Raw genomic sequence first — 22,150 nt, forward strand, 5'->3', positions numbered from 1 at the left:
ATTGGCCGGTGTGTCTTGTGTGCCCGCCGATGATTGGATAGAGGCGGGCCCAAGGAATGCCAGTCTCGTGTCAGAGAAGAACCCGATTGGGCCAGAGGGAGTGGCCCAGAGGAGGCAGGCGTCGCGTGGAGCTGATGAACAGGTAAGCCCACCGACGTCTGTCTCTCTCTCCACCAGCGCTCGGCGTGTGTCGGAGGAGTCCTTCGCCCGCCAAGCCGCCCTTAGAGGAGCTGCTACGTGTTCTCGCCGCCAGTGTGAGCAGCTGATGGAGATGGCGGTCGCGCCGAGAAAGACACCGAGTGAGACGGAGGATCGGCGCGGCGCTGGAACCGAGGCAGGCAGAACACGGCGGAGTGGTGAGTGTTGCCGCTCCCGTAGAGCAAGTGGGGGTTCGCCAACATGGCCGCGACCGATTACGGACGACCGCCCGAGTAGGCGACCTCCCAACAGCGGATGCGGGCGGTGCAGACAGCTAGCGAGGCGAGGAGCTCGAACACGCAAGGGCTGGTAGGATCGGGGCTGCTGAGTGCCCTGGGTCCTAGCGCCCTGCGCTTCAAGCCTGCAGCTGTCTCCTGTCGCTTGCCTGGACGCAGACGGGCTGGATTTGAGCTTTTGCTGTGCTCAGACCCAGACCGTCAGCGCGTCCAAGAAAAGAAGGAGGAACCGAAGGGTGAATGCCGGTTCCTCCGATAGGGAGAGGGCGCGCGCTGGGTGCGCGCTGCCCGAGAAGGGCCGCCCTCTGTGCGGGCAGAGGAGATCCCCTGGGCGGCTGGGCGAGCCGCCTGCGAGAGCGGTGCCGCGAACAACAGGCGGACGGGCATGGAACCTGCGATGGAGGACTTCAGCAGGCAAGTCAGGGGCTGTCGGAGGGGGGCAGGAGCACTGCGGCTACGGAGACCGGCAGGGCACTCGGGCTGAGTGTCCTGGCAGTGCTTCTGGCCCTCTTTTCCTTTTTTCCACAGGCCCGAAGCCCCGACGAGCGCTGGGGACAACGCCGCCAGGGACCTGCCCTCCTGAAACGGGCCGCCCGCTGAGGGCTCCACGCCGGAGGCCAATAGTGTCCCAACTGCGGGGAACAGCGGGGCGAGAGCGCGCAGACCACAGGGGCGCTTTGCGCCGGGCGGGGTGCCGAAGACGGATGTCCCAGGGTGCCGTGTTGGACCCTGGGGGCATAGTAGGACCGTCACCGGGACGTGCTGCCCTTTCGGTTGTGCCGCTCGACCCACGTGTCCTCGCTAGCGGTGGGGCATCAGGCCCCGCCAGGGCGGGAGCCCGCCGGACGCCCAGGAGGACGGAGGAGGGCTTGTGCCTCCTCCAGACCGCGAGGGGCGCCCGCCCTGGTTCTATTGGGAGCCACGGGTCGAGGGCATGGAAGCCCTACCCTGTAGGGGCCCGTGGTTACCGCCAGGCGGCGCTCGATGCCGGTTGATCCCATGCAGTCGCCGCCGGAGCTGGAGCCCGCCGGGACGCTTTGGAGGACGAGAGGAGGGCTTGTGCCTCCTCCACACCGCGAGGGGGCGTCCGTCCTGGTTCTGTTGGGGACCACGGGTACAGGGCATGGAAGCCCAGCCCTGTAGGGGCCCGTGGTCACCGCCAGGCGGCGCCCGATGCCGGTTTATCCCGACGGTCTGCGGCTGGGGCTGGAGCCCGCCGGGACACCTTGAGGACGTGAGGAGGGCGAGTGCCTCCTCCAGACAGAGTGGGGCGTCCGTCCTGGTTCAGGGGCCTCGGTACAGGGCATGGAAGCCCAGCCCTGCAGGGACCCGTGGCCACCGCCAGGCGGCGCCAATGCCTAATTATCCCGGAGCTCGACACTTCCGCCACACCAGGAAGTGCCGGGGAAGACTTTATGTGGCGCCGGAGAGCTACCAGGAAGGCAGCCGACACTTCCGCCACGCTGGGGCGTGGCAAGGAACAGATGGCGGAAGCACCTGGGGCTCATCCGGGCATTATTTATGGGCCGCCTCCCTCCAGTCGGGTGTGGAAGTCGGGTGGAAGTGGACTGAGCAAGAGGAAGGACTGAGGCGGCCAGGAAGGCACAAGAGACTGTGGGCCTGGACTTTGGGGAATTCGCGAGAAGGCACTGGGGTGCACGTGAGCACAATTGTAAATAATATAGTGTAAATAAAAGTGTGTTGGGTGAAACAATGTTGTCCGTCTGTCTGTGCCGGGGCCAGGTTTCACAATATATATATATATATATATATATATATATATATATATATATATATATATATATGACAGCAACACTCATAACAGTGACAAAACAATTATATTGACAATCATATTACGTTATTTTCAAGATGTTTCCTTTTCTTTTTCATTACTTCTTTAACACAGTACTTCTCCGCTGCGAAGCGAGAGAATTTTGCTAGTCTATACTAATTAAACGCAAAGCCCTCACTGACTGACTCATCACTAATTCTCCAACTTCCCGTGTAGGTAGAAGGCTGAAATTTGTCAGGCTCATTCCTTACAGCTAACTTACAAAAGTTAAGCAGGTTTCATTTCAAAATTCTCGACGTAACGGTCATAACGGACGATAACGGTCAACAACATCCGACATGTTGAACTTTCTTATTTATATTTTCTTATTTCTTAACCCCTGCTCAAGAAAAATAATCTCGACCCCTCTGCCTTTGAAAATTTTAGACCCATCTCCAACCTGCCCTTCTTAAGTAAAGTTCTGGAGAAGGCAGTCATTATGCAGTTAAATGACCACCTCAATAAACCTGCTATTCTTGATAAATTTCAGTCGGGTTTTAGAACAAATCACAGCACAGAAACTGCACTCGTTAAAGTAGTAAATGCAGACAGAGGCCATTTATCTGTTCTCATCCTCTTAGATCAGAGTGCTGCATTTGACACCATTGATCACAATGTTCTTAGAAATCGCCTTACTCAATGGGTGGGCCTCTCTGGCAGGGTCTTAAATTGGTTTGAGTCCTACCTGGCACCTAGAAGATTCTTTGTTAGTTGTGATAATCACAACTCGAAGACACATGATATCCGATATGGTGTTCCACAAGGCTCTATCCTGGGTCCGCTGTTATTCTCAATCTACATGCTTCCGTTAGGTCAGATTATCTCAGGTTACAACGTGAGCTACCACAGCTATGCTGATGACACACAGCTGTACTTATCAATAGCACCTGATGACCCCGACTCTCTCGATTCACTAACACAATGTCTTACTGGTATTTCTCAAACTAAATAAAGAAAAAACTGAAATTTTAGTAATTGGCAATAATGGATTCAATGAGGTTATCAGAAATAAACTTGATGCACTAGGATTAAAAGTTAAGACGGAAGTAAAAAACTTAGGGGTAACTGTTGACTGAAATCTGAATTTTAAATCACATATTCATCAGACCACTAGGACAGCATTTTTTCACATAGCAAAAGTTAGACCTCTTATATCACTGAAAGATGCTGAGAAATTAATTCACGCTTTTGTTTTCAGTCGACTAGATTACTGTAACGCACTCCTCTCAGGACTACCCAAAAAAGACATAAATCACTTGCAACGAGTGCAGAATGCAGCTGCTAGAATCCTAACTAGGAAAAGAAAATCTGAACACATTTCTCCAGTTTTGATGTCACTACACTGGTTACCTGTGTCATTCAGGATTGACTTTAAAATTCTGCTTATGGTTTATAAAGCCTTAAATAATCTCACTCCATCTTATATATCGGAATGTCTGACATCTTATATTCCAAATCGTAACCTCAGATCTTCAAATGAGTGTCTCCTTAGAATTCCAAGAACAAAACTTAAAAGAAGTGGTGAGGCGGGCGGCCTTCTGCTGTTATGCACCTAAACTCTGGAATAGCCTGCCAATAGGAATTCACCAGGCAGATACAGTAGAGCACTTTAAAACACTGCAGAAAACACATTACTGTAACATGGCCTTTTATAACTTCACTTTAAAATAATCCTGATACTCTGTATGTTCAATTCTTCATAATAACTATTCATGGTGGCTCTAAAATCTGTACTGACCCCAACTCTCTCTTCTGTTTCTTTTTCCGGTTTCTTTGTGGTGGTGACCTGCGCCACCTCCACCTACTCAAAGCATCCTGATGCACCAACATTGATTGACTGAAAGCCAGAAGTCTACATGACCATCATCATCAGGTCCTTCCATGAAAACCCTAAATACAAAGAGGACTGTTTGATTTATGTTAGGTAGATTGCCCAGAGGGGACTGGGCGGTCTCGTGGTCTGGAACCCTACAGATTTTTTTTTTTCTCCAGCATTTGGAGTTTTTTTTTTGTTTTTTCTGTCCACCCTGGCCATCAGACCTTATTTATTCTATGTTAATTAATGTTGACTTCTGTTTATTTTTTATTGTGTCTTCTATTTTTCTATTCATTTTGTAAAGCACTTTGAGCTACATTTTTTTGTATGAAAATGTGCTATATAAATAAATGTTGATTGATTGATTGATTTATGGCCCTATCTTCACGAAATTTGGTAGGCGGCTTCCCTGCGCTAACAAAAACCAATGTACTTACTTATTTCGATGGTATGATGCCACTGTCGGACGCCATATTGAACTTTCCAACGTCACTAATTCTCTAACTTCCCATGTAGGTAAAAGGTTGAAATTTGGTACTTATTTTGGTGGTATGACGCCACTGTTGGCCGCCATATTGAACTTTTCAACGTTCTTTGTTACTTATGTGCCCATCTTCAAGAAATTTGGTATGCGGGTTCCCAACGCTAACTGAATCCTACTTACATACATATATACGTCCATAGCCTGCACCTCGATCACCGTGTGAGGCGGCGTTGGGTCCTCCATCCCCACGCCTCCCATGTTGTTGGCTGCCTGCCTATATAAGGCCGTCCATCGCTCCGGTCTCTTTATTCCTTTCCTTGCTTCACCACGGGATTCACGTCTCCCTGCTGATAACTACAGCCTTTTTATTTAATCCACGGACTCTCTGCTTTTTTATTGTTCATTTATTACGATTATAGTTATTGTGTAGGTATTTTAGACTTACTTTACATTGTTCAAGTACCCATTTCCTTTATCTTTCCAACCGTACCCCCATTACCATGTCTATCGAGATGATCACCATCGATCAAAGAACTGTCACTTACCGAGTGGTTTCCATGCCCGGAGATGGCACCTACCTTTTCCATTCTCTTTGTTACATATTGCACGGCCATATCAGGCTCACTCTTGATATCCGGAGGAACATTGTGTCTCATGTATTGAATGACTAGAACAGGTTCAAGGTGTGGACTGATGACGGTACAGGAGATAATTAGACTACACAGGAGCACTAGAAGAGTGAAATGCTTAAGCCCTTCACCTGTGGATCTGCATGTGAGTTGATGGCTGCCGCTGAATTGTTCAGTTGTCGCTTTCAAGTGTACCGAAATGGCCAAATATTTTACACCTTTGGACAACCGCCAATGCCTCTTAAACATCTTAGACTCACAGGTGACGATTTCAGTAGTGGACACTTTGATGTTTATGAATGTTTAAACTCTCAAAAGCTGGATGTGATTTTATCGATGAAACCGTTGTGTGCTTACAACGCTTGACAGATGCCGAATGTCACTTCAACACAAGTCCTGCAAATACTGTCGTAATTGAAACAAACCATGAAACTCAAACCGATTATGACAGCAGCAATCCAAGCTGTGAGATTTGAGACAAGATTACTGTTCACACGGCCAACTGTACGTTACATGCTCAAGAGTAAGCTCAGCGCACAGCTTGGTCATATTAGCATCGAAGGGCTGAACTCACAATGTGGTATACAAAGAGATCCTTAACAAATAATTATTGGTATATTATCTCTCAGTTTAAAAAGGTTTAATTTTCTTCTTAATAAAAATTTTAAGGCAGTACTTCGCCACTATGAAGCGCAGGTATTTTGCTAGTATCTATACTAATAAAAGGCAAAGCCCTCACTCACTCACTCACTCACTCACTGACTCATCACTAATTCTCCAACTTCCCGTGTGGGTGGAAGGCTGAAATTTGGCAGGTTCATTCCTTACAGCTTCCTTACAAAAGTTGGGCAGGTTTTATATCGAAATTCTACGTGTAATGGTCATAACTGGAAGCAGTTTTTCTCCATTTACTGTAATGGAGATGAGCTTCAACGCCGTGGGGGCGGAGTTTCGTGTGACATCATCATGCCTCCCACGTAATCACGCAGTACATAGAAAACCAGAAAGACCTCAAAAAAGCGCTGAAGAAAACATGCATTATATAATTGAGAAGGCAGCGAAACAATAAGAAGTGAGCGAGTGACATATACAACCATATTCATGAGTTCTGCTACTGAAACAAAGCACGATGTAAACCTACACTTTAAATTAAGTTCATAGACAGGCTGCGCTGGCGCTTGTAATTTAGTGCCTGCCCATATAAGGCCGTCCGTCAGCGCAATCCAATAGCAAACTGCCACTAAATATTCACGGGTGAAGGACTGTGCTTATGGAGAGGAAGATGAGATGGTCAGGGTGGTGTTTGACGCAAACTCAGCTAAACTGCGAGAAAGTTTTAAGTGCCAGGACTAAGGTAACATTAAATACAGCCATGGACATAGCACGAGATGGCACCAGCACAGCTGGGAACCTTCGATGCATGTACACCGAGTGGCTCACGGAACTGACGCAGTGCACAGATAAAAGCAACAGTTCCAAAGAGCTGAACAAAACCAATTACACAATTGAAAAGGCAGCAAAAATATGAAGCGTCTCATACATACAAGCATATTCATAAATCCAACTACTGCGGAAACAAAGCACACGTTGGAAAAAGTCAATGTCCCGCTAAAGGAAGACAGTGTAAAAAACCGTGCATGCAGTGTGTCAGGTCTCAGATAAAGAAGAAGACGAGCTGTTTATTGATGCAGTAAGAAACGAATCGATGAATGAAACCTGTCATCTTTACAACGATTGACAAACACGGAATGTAACTTGAACACAACACATCCTACAAATACGAACCTGATTGAAAGAAATAATGATAATCAAATCCTTGATGACAGCAACACTCAGTAACACTCACAAAACAAATACTGTATATTGACAGTCATGTTACGCTATTTTTAAAATGTTCCCTTTTCTTTTCTAGCTTTTTAACACACTACTTCTCGCTGCGATACGCTGGTATATATATATATATGTATATATATATATCCCGATCTACATACTCGAATAATGGATACTTTATTCGCCATCAATGATTGTTTTGGTAAAGCCATACTCAGTGTATTCATTAGATGAACGGTAAAAAGTAAGAGCGAGGGAGGATGACTTATTGAGGCATGCAGGCTGTAGTGCGCGTCAACTCTATCTGAATTGCGCGATCACATTTGAAAAATATATCTTTTCAAGTTCTATTTAGTCCATATGTGTCAAACTCAAGGGCGCGGGCCACATCCGCCCGGCGTAATTATATCCGCCCGAGATCATTTTATATACTGTATTATTGTTATTAAAGCCCGGGTATATGAAGCGCTGGTAACACAATAAACTACAGATCCCATAATGCAGCGCTTCAGCTGCCTTGCCGAACACTTACCGAGTTAATCAAGTTATTGCAAAGCTAGCTCACACGATGCTGAAGAGAAAAGTTGATTCTGAAAATAGAGCCTTTAAAAACCGATGGGAGGCTGAGTATATGTTTACTGAACCCGTGTGTCTCATTTGTGGAGCTAATGTGGCTGTAATTACAGAATTTAATCTAAGACGGCACTATGAACAAAACATCAGGGTAACCTGAAAGACCTGAATGCAATGCAGAAGATACAGAAAGCAGAATAATTAAATAAGAATCTGACACTTCAGCGGACGATTTTACCCGTGCACAATCACAAAGTGATTTCAATTGAAGCTGCTTTTATGGGAGACACAAATGCACTTGCCCCACTTTCCCTGTTGCCAAGTAATGTTAAACCAAGTCGTCACTACGGTGTTCCCAAATACGCACTTTGCTGATAAACTGAGCACACTGAGTTTGCACGGCGCTTTGGTGACTTTGAAGAACAAAAAAAGTCCGTCTACATGCGGCTCGAACCTTGTGCATGTTTGGTAGCACATATCTGTGTGAGAAGCTCTTCTCAGTGATAAAGACTAACAAAACAGCACACAGGAGTCGCCTCACTGATGAGCACCTGCAATCCATCCTGAGAATCTCCACAACACAGAACCTCACACAAACAGAAACGAACCTGTGGCCAAAAAAAGATGCCAGGCGTCCAGCTCTAAAATGACATATGAGCAAAGACAACTGAATGATTTGATTTGTTATTGCTGAAAGGAACACATTTTATTTATATTTCTAGGTTTTGTTATGCAGCATGTTCATATTTGAATTTGTATAATTTTGACAGGATATATTTTTATGGAGAGCAAAATCTTTTGGGATATTTAAAATCTAAGTTTTTTTTTATAAAATATAAAATTACCTAAGAGTAAAGAAATTTGAATGTTTGTTCTTTTAATGTTTACTTTATTTCTAACTTGTATAATTTAGACAGGATATATTTTTATGGAGAGTAAAATATTATAAGTTGTTTAAGGTTTGAGTTGATTTATTCAGGAATAATATTCCTGTCTGTTTTACCATTCCTACCAAAGATATTTCTGTCGACTAAATAAAAATTCCTTCTATTTAAAATTTAAATAGAACTTGAACAAATACGATAGTTCATAATATCCACGCAGACTTGCACGTAAGAGCGGGTGTCATCCGTTTTAACAAACAGCGTATTGCACTGATACGAAATAGCTGTGTGTGTATATATGTAGATATGTATGTATATGTATATATATGTTTATATATGTGTGTGTGTGTATGTATGTGTGTATGTATGTGTGTGTGTATATGTATAGATATGTATATATATATGTTTGTGTAAATATATATATATATATATATATATATATATGACAACAACACTCATCACTTACAACAGTGACAAAACAATAACATTGACAATCATGTTACGTTATTTTCAAAATGTTTCCTTTTCTTTTTCATTGCTTCTTTAACACACTACTTCTCCGCTGCGAAGCGCGGGTATTTTGCTAGTATACTAATAAAAGGCAAAGCCCTCACTGACTGACTGACTCATCACTAATTCTCCAACTTCCCGTGTAGGTAGAAGGCTGAAATTTGGCAGGCTCATTCCTTACAGCTTCCTTACAAAAGTTGGGCAGGTTTTATTTCGAAATTCTACGCGTAATGGTCATAACTGGAAGGTATTTTTCTTCATATAATGTAGTGGAGTTGAGCTCGAAAGCCGTGGGGGGCGGAGTTTCGTGTGACATCATCACGCCTCCCACGTAATCACTTGAACTGACTGTCAATGCAGTGAGTAGAAAACCAGGAAGAGCTCCAAAAAGCGCTGAAGAAAACATGCATTATATAATTGAGAAGGCAGCGAAACAATAAGCGAGCGAGTGACATATACAGTACAACCATATTCATGAGTGCTGCTACCTCGGAAAGAAAGCACGGTGTAAACCTGAAGTTTAAATTAAGTTCATAGACAGGCTGCCGCTGGCGTTTCTCATGCCCACGGGTAATGTGGGATACAAGTTTAATGAGAGGACGCAGGGTATAAACGAGAGTTTTGATCACTTTGTAACTAAGTTAAAATCGCTGGTCAAAGGCTGTGCTTATGCAAATTCCGAGATACTGTGTTTGTGGGGGATTGACAATTAAAGGCGGGTGGGGGAGTCACGCCATCATCTCCCTCCCATTCATCTCATTTCGCTCTGAGCTGAGCTCCGCGGCTAACGCCATCTTTCGAAGCAACTTCGTCACACTGCCACCAAATACTCACAGAAAAATCCCCAAGTTAATACACACGCTGTCTCTAGAGTTTCTCCACACTGAATCCTCAGGCACTACTTACAAAAGGTCACATTGACAATCGTGTTACGTTATTTTTAAAATGTTTCCTTTTCTTAGCACAAGCACAGCTGAGAAACTTCGATGCATGTGCCTCATAACACGTTAAAAAATCACGTGTTTAATCACACTTTGCATTACAAGCAAAGGGGAGCTTTTGTCAATGCATGATTTCCTGGTACACCGATTACTTTGATCAGCGCATCCCGATTCATTTTACCCTCGCACCACCTTGGTTTGAGAAGAAGTATGAAAAATATGAGGTTAACACAGAAAAACAGATCACCAATTCAAGCTTTATGAATAATCGATTCGCCATCAATAATTGTTTTGGTAAAGCCGTCCTCCTTCCATTTTATAATTTTTCCGCCACTAGCCATGATTAAATGAACGGTAAAAAAGTAAGAGCAAAGCCAGGGTGACTTATTTAGGCAGGCATATGTATGACAGCAACACTCATGACAATGTCAATCATGTTACGTTATTATTAAAATGTTTCCTTTTCTTTTTCATTACTTCTTTAACACACTACTTCTCCGCTGCGAGGCGCGGGTATTTTGCTATATATATAATATATGAATGACCTCCAAAGAGCACTGAGATTTTTGATATCATGAACGTGTCTGCAAAAACTGGGGTCTCCTGCCCTGCAAAAGTCGAGCAGCCGGCGCGCGTGCATAGCTGTGCCGGCCTTTGAGACGCTGACTGCGCTTCTGCCTTCAGTCAAAGTGAGCACTTTTAATTTTTTTAATACTCCCCCTGAGCCCGTGCAAACACGGGACCCCTTTTCTACACCGCGGCAAACTAATATTAAGGCGCTTCGCACTTTCTTTTGCATGACGATTATGAGGTCGTCAGCTCGGATTATGAATACACGCACAGGAGTGGAGGACTGACAGTGCCATCACAGCCGATTAATGGCGGGGACGTCTCACCAGTCTACACAAGACACACCGTGACTGTCCCCAAAAGGCGATCATAATGTCAGCGAACGCATCTCTCTATACTATATAAAAGAAAAAGGCAACTTCCTTTCTTTTCACGTTTTTTCCTTTTATCCCAAACCAAAGCCTTTCTCTCTTAACACTGCAGAGGACACAAAACTAATTTTCTTTAATTGCCGGTAAGGCACATTACCAGAGGCACAAATTTGAACGTTCACATAGAAAATGTAATTTCTATACCACAGCCGTCATGTAGCGCCTTTCAAAAGGGATCAACTACTGAGAGATGATCCATATACATTTTAGCTGCTGTTAGTTACTTACCTGTTGTGTTACACAGTCTTTAAAATGTAGTTAACCCAAAACCACTCCAGTAGTGCTCAATGTACCTGTACTTCTTAAAACGTTAATGTTTTACTGTTTAATAACTTATAGACTATATTTTATTATTTTTCCCTTGCACTCAGTGACCAAAGCTATACACACACATATAGACACATACAAACATACACACAAGTATATGTATGTGTATATATATGTATGTATGTGTGTGTATATATGATATAGATAGGTATGTATGTATATATATGTGTATATGTAGATATGTATATAGATATGAAGATATGTATGTTTATATATATGTATATATGTATGTACAGTATATAATATGTATAAATATATATATATATATATATATATATATATGTAGACTCAAACCGATTATGACAGCAGCAATCCAAGCTGTGAGAAAACAGTAAAAAGGAGGCGTGTCAGACGTCGTGGTACATTTTCTGATGCAGCAAGACGACAAAAACTTCGTAATGCTGCGGCCAAATACACAAAACAATTACTTTGACAATCATGTTACATTATTTTTAAAATGTTTCCTTTTCTTTTTCATAACATTTTTAACACACGACATCGCTGCGAAGCGCGGGTATTTATATATTTATATATATATATATAGTAAAGAATTCCACGTACAGTTGAAAAAGGTTTGGGGTTTTTCTGGCCCCATATATTGTCTACACACTTCAGACAATAAAAAAAACAGGTCAAAAACAGGAGAAATAAAACATTCATCTGCGTGACGCCATACTAGGCGTCGGCGGCCATTTTATATGGGAGGAGCCGGAAGTGGAGGAATGCTGGGAAGGAGGCGTGAGGGGTGACGGGACTGCTGACGTCAGGGAAGATGGCGGAGGAAGGGCGGAAGTGGACGTACTGCAGTACAGTGCCTTATGGTGGAGCGTCTTTAGTTCTGGAAAATAAAGGAAAAAGGTTAGTACCCGCCATTCCCCGCCGGCAAACGTCTTTCGAAGTGCTTTGAGGTCCATCCGCGGCCTCCTACTCGCGCATGCGTGACAATATATATATATATATATATATATATATATATATATATATTGTGAACTGGAACCCGGACACAGGCAGACGGACAACATAGTTCCACCACACACTATTTATTTACAACTATTATATACAATTTGTGCTCACAAACCCCAGTGCCTCTTGCACCGATTCCCCAAAGTCCAGGCCACACTCTGTGCCCCTCTGTTCTGTGCCGCTCTCGCCTTCACGGTCCCGCCACTCGGGGCACCATCGGCCTCCCGGCACGAAGCCCTCCCGCGGAGCAACCCATTCCAGGAGAGCAGGTTCCAGATGGCGTCGGGTCCAGCGCTCGTCAGGGACTCGATCCTGCGGAAAGATAAAAAGGAGGGCCAGAAGCACTGCCTGGACACCCACCCCGGGCGTCCTGTCGGCCTCTGTACCGGCAGCGCCTCTCCCCCCTATCGAGAGCCCCCAACTTGCCTGGTTTGCTCCTCTGCCGCAGGTCCCATTCCCATCCTTGTGATGTCTGTGGGTCCGCTCTCGCAGGCGGCTCACCCAGCCGCCCAGGGTTTTTCCTCTGCCTCCGCAGAGGACGGCCCTTCTCCGGACATGCGCACCCAGTGAGACACACACAAGACACACCAGCCAATCCCGTGCCTGTCAGCGGGCGGGATATCCAGCCCGCGGCCATCTTGTCTCTCCCTCTCTGGGTGCGGTGGCATGCTGCGACGCTGCGATTTACCGAGCTGCAGCGGCTCCGATTCTGCAGCCTCCACTGCTGCTGCCGTCGCTCTGCCGACAGCCCATGGACCGGCGTGCTCCTGCCACCGACGCGGATCCAGGCCATTCCTCCCTGGAACAAACAAGGTACACCCGACCCTGAAGGGCCGATTAGTGCAGGGCAGGCCACTACCCGGAGATGGCCATTCTGTGGTCCGGCGGCAGTCCTTGGGCAAACCGCTCCCGCAACCAGTGTGTGGGGTCTGCTGCTGCGCCGGGCTGTCCACAGAAATTTGTTTTAACGCAGGTCCCCGCCTTGTACCAGGCGGAGCATCCTGTCGACTACGCCACTGTGAACTGGGACCCGGACACAGGCAGACGGACAACATAGTTCCACCACACACTATTTATTTACAACTATTATATACAATTCGTGCTCACAAACCCCAGTGCCTCTTGCACCGATTCCCCAAAGTCCAGACCACACTCTCAGTCACTGCTCCAGCTCTGTCCTCTTCCACCCGACATCCACTATCGACTGAAGTGAGGCTGTCTGGGTGTCTCCTGTATTCTTCTCCCCAGCACTTCCTGGTGTGGCGGAAGTGCTGGGCTCCAGGGTTCCTCAGGCACCGGAAACCGCCTGACGGTGGCCATGGGTCCCTACAGGGCTGGGCTTCCAAGCCCTCTACCCGTGGCCCCCAAAACAACCAAAGCAATCGCCCCCTTGCGGTCTGGAGGAGGCACAAGCCCTCCTCCGGTCCTCCTGGGCATCACGGCCGGGCTCCAGCCCCGACCGGGTCCCACACGGGATACTCCGGCATCGGGGCGCTGCCTGGCGGTAGCCACGGGTCCCTACAGGGCTGGGCTTCCAAGCCCTTTACCCGAGGCCCCCTACATAACCAGGACGGACGCCCCCTCATGGTCTGGAGGATGCACAAGCCCTCCTCCGGTCCTCCTGGGAGCTCGGCGGGGAACCACAAAATATATATATATATATATATATATATATATATATATATATATATATATATATATATATATATATATATATATATATGACAGCAACACTCATAACAGTCACAAAACAATTACATTGACAATCATGTTACTTTTTTTTTTAATTTTTCCTTTTTATAACTTCTTTAACGCACTACTTCTCCGCTGCGAAGCACGGGTATTTTGCTAGTATATATATTGTGGTCTTGTGCCTCCTCCAGACCGCGAGGGGGCGTCCATCCTGGTTATGTTGGGGGCCTCGGGTACAGGGCTTGGAAGCCCAGCCCTGTAGGGACCCGTGGCCACCGCCAGGCGGCGCCCCAGTGCTGGTTTATCCCGTGTGGTCCTTGGCCGGGGCAGGAGCCCGGCCGGGACGCCTTGGAGAACCAGAGGAGGGCGTGTGCCTCCTCCAGACCGACAGGGGGCGTCCGTCCTGGTTATGCAGGTAGCCCAGCCCTGTAGGGACCCGTGGCCACTGCCAGGCGGCGCCCCAGTGCCTTATTATCCTGGGAGCCCGGCACTTCCGCCACACCAGGAAGTGCCGGGGAAGATGACAGGGGACACGTGGGCGGCTTCCGGGTGCGCAGCCGGCACTTCTGCCACACAGGGGTGTGGCCAAGACTAATTGCCGGGAAGCAGCTGGAGCCCATCCGGGTTCCTATAAGTGGGGCCGCCTCCCTCCAGTCATTGGTGGATGTCGGGAGGTAGTTGGCAGAGCTGGAGAGAGGACAGGAGGCGGCCAGAGGAAAGGCACAAGGACTGTGAGCCCTGGACTTTGGGGGAATCGGTGCAAGAGGCACTGGGGGGTGCACGTGAGCACAAAACATTGTAAATAGTGTAAATAAACAGTGTGTTGGGTGAACTTATGATGTCTTTATGATATATATAACACATTCCCTGTGATTCTGCATGCAAAGTTCTGAAAGAAAACAAACTTTAAAACTCAATAAACGAAAAATCATCATTTGCTAAGCAGAGGCAGATTACGCTCCAAAACACGAGGTAGATGGACTACCCACTCTTGATGTCACGCTTCCCCACCCCTTGTCTCAAATTAGTGTGAATATATCACTCCTGCAAGGGATCTATGATTCTTAGCGTGATTAGAGAATTTGCAAAATCAACCGGAACATTCAAGAAAATTATAGAAAAAAATCTCAATCTAAATCCGTTAAGTAGTACTCTTGCGAAATGCGGACAGACAGACAGATATTGGATTTTATACATATAGAGATAAGTCAGTCCTTGCGATTCATGGATTTACGATTTGTGGGTCTAGATAGTCGTTGATTTGTCATAATAATAATTATAATAATTATTATAATTATAATAATATGTATAATAATTATCATATTTATTTTTATTATTATAATTATTAGAAATATTATAGTAATTACATGGAAATTATTTTGCCAGTTTTGTAACCAGTTGCAGAAAACTGTAGATGAAAAGTGCTTTCTTAAATGGACTGCAAATACCATCAACCCCGGGAATACTGTGTCATTGGTCAGCTTCTGTGATTGCCACAAGGACTACTGGATGAAAGATGGTAGAGCTGGCTTTTAAAGTGAGTCATAATGTGTGCACGATGTGTGGAGTGAAAGGCCAAAGAGATACTGCTCAAGCTTTATAACTCACTGGTGAGGCCTCATCTTTAGTCCTGTGTGCAGTTTTGGTCTTTTTCTACATAAAGGACACAACAGTGCTAGAAAAAGTCCAGAGAAGAGCAACTAGGCTGATTCCAGGGGGACAGAGGGTGAGCTATGAGGAAAGATTAAAAGAGCTGAGCCTTTACAGGAGACTCGGAGGTGACATGATTTAAGTGTTTAAAATTATAAAGGGAATTAGTCCAGTGGATCAAGACGGTGACTTTAAAATGAGTTAATCAAGAACACGGGGACACAGATAGAAACTTATTATGAGTAAATTTCACACAAACATTAGGAAGGTTTTATTTACACAGAGAATCACAGACACATGGAATAAGCGATCAAGTAGTGTGGTAGACAGTCAGACTTTCAAAAGTTGTTTTTTTAGAAGAATTAAATGGATTTGACCTGCAAACTTTGTTGGGATGAATGCCTGTTGTCCTAATGTCCTAATGTTCTAATAAGAAGCCGACGGGATCACAGTCAGTGATATATTTTTGCTGTAAGGCTAAACTGAACAAAAGGATTAAAAAAATTGTCCTGTCCCATACCCACTTTGTTAGTTTCGCCCAGGCTTGAAAATGTCTTCACCTGGGAGCACTCCCAACTTATCCAGATCTTCACATACATAGGCATCAAATGTGTGTGTGTGTGTGTGTGTGTGATGGCCACTAGGACACATTACTCTACACCAGTCCCAGATATTAAAGAACTTATTTTTATTTAAGGGCTGTCCTGAACTCCAACTCCCATGAAGCCTTGCGGGAGCCACAAAAACCCAGGAAGGCTGCCCTCTACCACTGCAAGGGAGGTAGTATCCTCTATACATCTGCTCCCCAGGTCCTTCCAGTACAAAAGCCTCACAGCCGGGAATCGATCACAGCCATCCATCACAGTAGATATATATAGTGGTCTCCTAAGTGAAGAAGGGTTAATGAAACAAGAATATTTTGTGGTGCCAACATGGCCCTCCCTGTTTACTGATAAGGTCCAAAACAAAAACAACATCTGAAGACATCAGAAAACACAGCAAAAGTAAGTGACACATAGTCAAGTGGCGTCCAAACGTTATGGTTCTCCTGATGGGTCCTCTGACTTGGAGCTCCTCTCTTTTGGTCATTTCTGTGATCAATGACTCCACTTTCTGGGCGGTCATCCCTTTGAGGCTCCAGGCCCGGAAGGGGCAGGGTCAGTTGCCCTCACTGACCGCTTTCTCAAGATTCTGGAAGAATATTTACAAGACTGTTAGCAGCTGTGCCCCCATTCAGCCATTCAGCCCAGGGTGGTATGACATACCTGAGAATACCATGGATGGTGATCCTTAGATGCTCCTGCGTGACAACATATACATGAATATATTTAGAGAAAGAGAGAGACGGGCGTGTAAGTGAAGAGTTTACCTTTGATTTCCATTCAGCTTAAAGAAAAATATGGAGATATCTACAGTCTGAGACTTGGAGGAAGTAAAACCGTAATTGTCAACGGGTACAAGTTGGCCAGGGAAGCTCTGCTGACGCAAGGATATGCCTTGACAGGCCGGCCACAACCTGCTATTTATGAAAGGATCTACAAAAAACCTGGTAATCATCTCTATATACTGTATATTTATATTTACACATAGTATATAATATGCCTATGTCACCTGATAATGTTTTTGTTTTTGTTAGTAATGTGTAAGTAGAACTGTGTGTGCTTATAGACATTTTCAGATCTGAAAGTGGGACCTAAACAAAGATCTGACCAGAGGAGAGAGCTCTGCAAGTTTCTTTGTATAATGGGACTTGAAGGATGAACCTCCTGATGACAGTGAAGTCCACCACTGCAGTGAACATCTGGAATAATTACTTAGTAGGAATGAATAGATAGACAGACGTGAAAGGCACTAAATAATAGATAAATAAGTATAAAGATCACAACATTAGATAAACACAGACAGATGAAAGGAACTACATAATAGATAGATAGATAGATATTAAAGGCACTATATGATAGATAGATAGATAGATAGATAGAGCGAAAGACACTATATGATAGATAGATATTAAAGGCACTATATGATAGATAGAGCGAAAGGCACTATATGATAGATAGATAGATAGATAGATATTAAAGGCACTATATGATAGATAGATAGATAGATAGATAGATAGATAGATAGATAGATTTGATTATTTTTTATTCAGGATATCAGTGTGCATTAGTCTAATCTTTGGAATGTCACCTCTTTACCAATGTGCTCTTCAGGCTCTTCCTGTGTCACGTTTCTGGACTTGTCATCATTTAATAACCCATCCTTTGCTATTTTGACATCTCCTGGTGTCCCCTTTCAGATTTGGATATTCTGTTGTCTGTTTGTTTCAATGTCATTTCTTTCACAGTCTGCTATTTGCAGTTTGAGATCTAGTGCAGTCTGACTCTTGGGGTGCTGGCACTTTGAGTAATCTGTCTTTTATAGTAGCCACTTTTTGGTGGTCTGTCACTTGACTGGTGTTAATTAACTTAGTTGACGTCACAAAACCATTCAGCAACATCCATTGTGAATCAATGTGGTCAGTTTCACACTCCTACTTCATTCCTACCCAATCATCAACTACCCCAAATGCCATTTTCCTCCTCTTCCTCCTATGTGTCCCTGTCACCCAAACAGGCTACACTTTCTCCTGGCTCTAACATGCATTTGCCCCCCATGTAGGCATAGGATTAAGTAACGGGTACACCTGGAAAGAGCACAAGAGGTTCGTTTTGACCACACTGAGAAACTTTGGAGTTGGAAAGAAGAGCTTAGAGTCCATCATCATGGAGGAGGTCAAGTTCTTTGTAGAAGCCTTTGAGGAGGAGAGAGGTGAGTAATCTTTTTATTATATTGAAATCATTTTGCCATTATTTGAACAAAAGGGGCCGCCATAGTTTTTCATTGGCAGCAAATTGCATAGTTGACTCCCCAAAGTAAGTAGACTGAGGGGTTAATGAAGACAGCATCACCTTATCAACCATAACTGAACTGCCGCTGCATGTCTACTGCATAGTCGTGACATTTAGGAGGAACACATTCATGAGAAGCAGATCTTGACCATTGCTATGCTTTACTATCGTTATTTTCTCAGGCCAGCCATTTAATCCTCATTATATGATTAATAACGCCGTCTCCAACATCATCTGCTTGATCGTCCTTGGTCATCGATTTGAGTACAGCGACAGCCACTACCAAGAGATCCAACATCTGATGAACAAAGGGGCTTATCTGGAAGGAAGTTGGTGGACTTGGGTAAGAGAACATTAAAAATGTGAACAATTCATGAATGCTTTATGCTTCATAGATAGTGATGAGCAAAACAATGTGCGCAAAATTGCATTACCAAGAAAACTCTGTGTTTTGTTTGGCAAAAAATAAAAAATTGTAAATTTAAGTTGCATTCTTTGTAATTTGCGCCACTCTTTTAAGAAGAAACAACAACAACATTTATTTCTATAGCACATTTTCATACAAATGATATCGTTCAAAGTGCTTTACTTGATGAAAAAAGTCAAAATAAATAAGGAATTAAAATAAGGGAACACTAATTAACATCAAATAAAAGTAAGGTCGTATGCCAGGGAAGATGGATAAAGCAAAAAAAAAAAAAACTGCAGACAGCTGAAGAAAAAAATAACACCTGCCGGGGGTCCGAGGCCACGACACCACCCAGCCCCCTCTAGGCATTCTACCTAACATCAATGACCTCAATCAGTCCTTATTGTATTCAAGGTTCACATGGAAGAACTTGATGATGAAGGTCATGTGGACTTCTGGCCTTTAATCCATCAATGCAGAGACATCACGGTGCCCTGATCAGGTGGTAGGGGCGCAGATCGCCACCACAGAAAACCAGAAAAAGAACAGAAGAGAAAGTAGGGGTTAGTATGGATTTTGGAGCCACCATGAATAATAATGATAATTAATTGAGTATACCGAACATTAGGATTAAACTAAGATAAAGCTCTGAGAAAGCCATGTTAAAGTAATGTGTTTTTAGAAGTGTTTTAAGGTGCTCCACTGTATTAGCCTGGTGAATTTCTATCTGTCAGCTATTTCAGATTTTAGGTGCATAACAGCAGAAGGCCGCCCGCCTCACCACTTCTTTTAAGTTTAGCTCTTGGAATTCTAAGTAGACCCTCATTTGAAGATCTGAGGTTACGATTTGGAGTGTAAGGTGTAAGACTTTCCGAAATATAAGATGGAGCAGATTATTTAAGGCTTTGTAAACTATAAGCAGGAATTTAAAGTCAATTCAAAAATGACACCGGTAACCAGTGTAGTGACGCTCAGACTGGGGTGATGTGCTTGGATTTTCTTTTCCTAGTTAAAATTCTAGCAGCTGCAATCTGCACTTGTTGCAATCCCTTGATGTTTTTTTTGGGTGGTCCTGAGAGGAGGAGTGCATTACATTAATCTAGTCAACTGAAAACAAAAGCGTGAACTCATTTTCCAGCATCGTGCAGTGTTATAAGAGATCTAACCTTTGCAATATTTCTTAGGTGAAAAAATGCTTTCCTAGTAATCTGAATAATATGTGATTTAAAATTCAGGTCAGAGTCAATAGTTACCCCTAAATTCTTTACCTCTGTCTTGACTTTTAATCCTAATGCATCAAGTTTATTTCTAAGAAGCAAAATACCCGCACTTCACAGCGGAGAAGTAGTGTGTTAAAGAAGTTATGAAAAAGAAAAGGAAACATTTTAAAAATAACGTAACATGATTGTCAATGTAACTGTTTTGTGACTGTTATGAGTGTTGCTGTCATCAAGGATTTGATTATCATTATTTCTTTCAATCAGGTTCGTATTTGGAGGACGTGTTGTGTTCAGGTTACATTCTGTGTTTGTCTAGTTTATCCCTGACCATCTCATCTTCGTTGTCAACCGTTGTAAAGATAACAGGTTTCATTCATCGAAGTGTTCACTACCCAAATCGGTACTCCTGAATCTGAATAAGATGTTTAACAGGCATTCCCGGTATTAAGTTGTGGATTTGCCTGCGAATATTTAGTTGTAGCGTGTCTATGAACTTAAAGTAAACTTAAGCTTTACATCTTGCTTTCCTATTGATATGTCCACAAAGGCTTGTTCAGCTTCAGAGGGTTGTTCTTTTCCTACTGCATCAATAAACAGCTCGTCTTCCTCTTTATCTGAGACATCACACACTGCATGCACGGGTTTACCTTTCCCAGTCCTGCAAACTTTAGCGAAGTGCTTCAATTTACCACATTATTTACACTGTCTTCCTTTAGCTGGACATTGAGTTTTTCCACCGTGTGGTCTGTTTCCGCAGTCGCTGCACTTATGAATATGTGTGTATGCGTCAGTCGCTTCATATTCTATTGCTGCCGTCTCAATTGTGTAATGCGTTTTTTGTTCAGCGCTCTTTGGAGCTCTTGCTTTTTGCCTGCGTACTGCGTTCACAGTCAGTTCACGTGAGCCGCTCGGAGTACATACATCGAAGGTTCTCAGCTGTGCTTCTTCTATCTCGTGCGATCTTGCAATGTCCACGGCTTTATTTAATGTTAGCTAAAACCCGGCACTTTAAAGTTTCTCTCACACTTTCGCTGAGTTTGTGCCAAACACTAGTCTATCCCTGACCATCTCATTTTCGTTTGCATAAGCACAGTCCTTCACCCACGAATATTTTGGGGCAGCATGTCTATTGGATTGCCGCTGACGGACGGCCTTATATGGGCATGCAGTCAATTGTGTGGGAGGCGTGCTGATGGAGGACGAAACTCCGCCTCACATGGCGACCGAGCTGCAGGCTATGGCCGTATATATGTACGTAAGTAGGTTCCAGTTATTACCGTTATGCGTAGAATTTCGAAATGAAACCTGCCTAACCTTTGTAAGTAAGCTGTAAGGAATGAGCCTGCCAAATTTCAGCTTTCTACCTACACGTGAAGTTGGAGAATTAGTGATGAGTCTGTGAGTGAGTTAGTGAGGGCTTTGCCTTTTATTAGTATAGATAACCTCATTATATCGATTTTTGCCAATCACTAAAATTTCTGTTTTCTCTTTATTTAGTTTTAGGATATTACTACTCATCCATTCAGAAACACAAGTAAGACATTGTGTCAGTAAATCAACAGAGTCGGGGTCATCAGGTGCTATTGATAAGTACAGTTGTGTGTCATCAACATAGCTGTGGTAGCTCACGTTATGCCCCAAGATAACCTAACTTAACGGAAGGATGTAAATCGAAAAGAGCAGCGGACCCAGGATAGAGCCTTGTGGACCACCATATAGAACATCAGGGGTCTTTGAAGTATAATTACCACAACTAACAAAGAATTTTCTACCTGCCAGGTAGGATTCAAACCAATTTAAGACCCTGCCAGAGAGGCCCACCCACTGACTAAGGCGATTTCTAAGAATGTTGTGATCAATGGTGTCAAATGCAGCACTCAGATCTCAGAGGATGAGGACAGATAGGCGGCCTCTGCCTTCATAGTCATTTACTACTTTAACGAGTGCAGTTTCTGTGCTGTGATTTATTTTGAAACCCGACTGAAACTTATCAAGAACAGCAGGTTTATTGAGGCTGCATAATGATGGCCTTCTCTAGAGTTTTACTAAAGAAAGGCAGGTTAGA

General features: G+C 44.2%; 1 protein-coding gene across 2 annotated transcripts in view; it reads left to right on the plus strand.

Annotated features, from left to right (window-relative positions):
- Positions 1 to 22,150, plus strand: part of LOC120514765 (cytochrome P450 2J2-like) — a 68,979-nt gene that overhangs the window by 16,411 nt on the left and 30,418 nt on the right. For both annotated transcript variants that reach the window (XM_039735305.1, XM_039735304.1), the window contains exons 2-4: positions 16,952 to 17,114; positions 18,227 to 18,376; positions 18,639 to 18,799. In XM_039735305.1, the coding sequence (XP_039591239.1) occupies positions 16,952 to 17,114; positions 18,227 to 18,376; positions 18,639 to 18,799 (474 nt within the window). The remainder of the gene's footprint in view (positions 1 to 16,951; positions 17,115 to 18,226; positions 18,377 to 18,638; positions 18,800 to 22,150) is intronic.

Source organism: Polypterus senegalus, chromosome 14 (assembly GCF_016835505.1).
Source record: "Polypterus senegalus isolate Bchr_013 chromosome 14, ASM1683550v1, whole genome shotgun sequence".
Lineage (NCBI taxonomy): Eukaryota > Metazoa > Chordata > Cladistia > Polypteriformes > Polypteridae > Polypterus > Polypterus senegalus.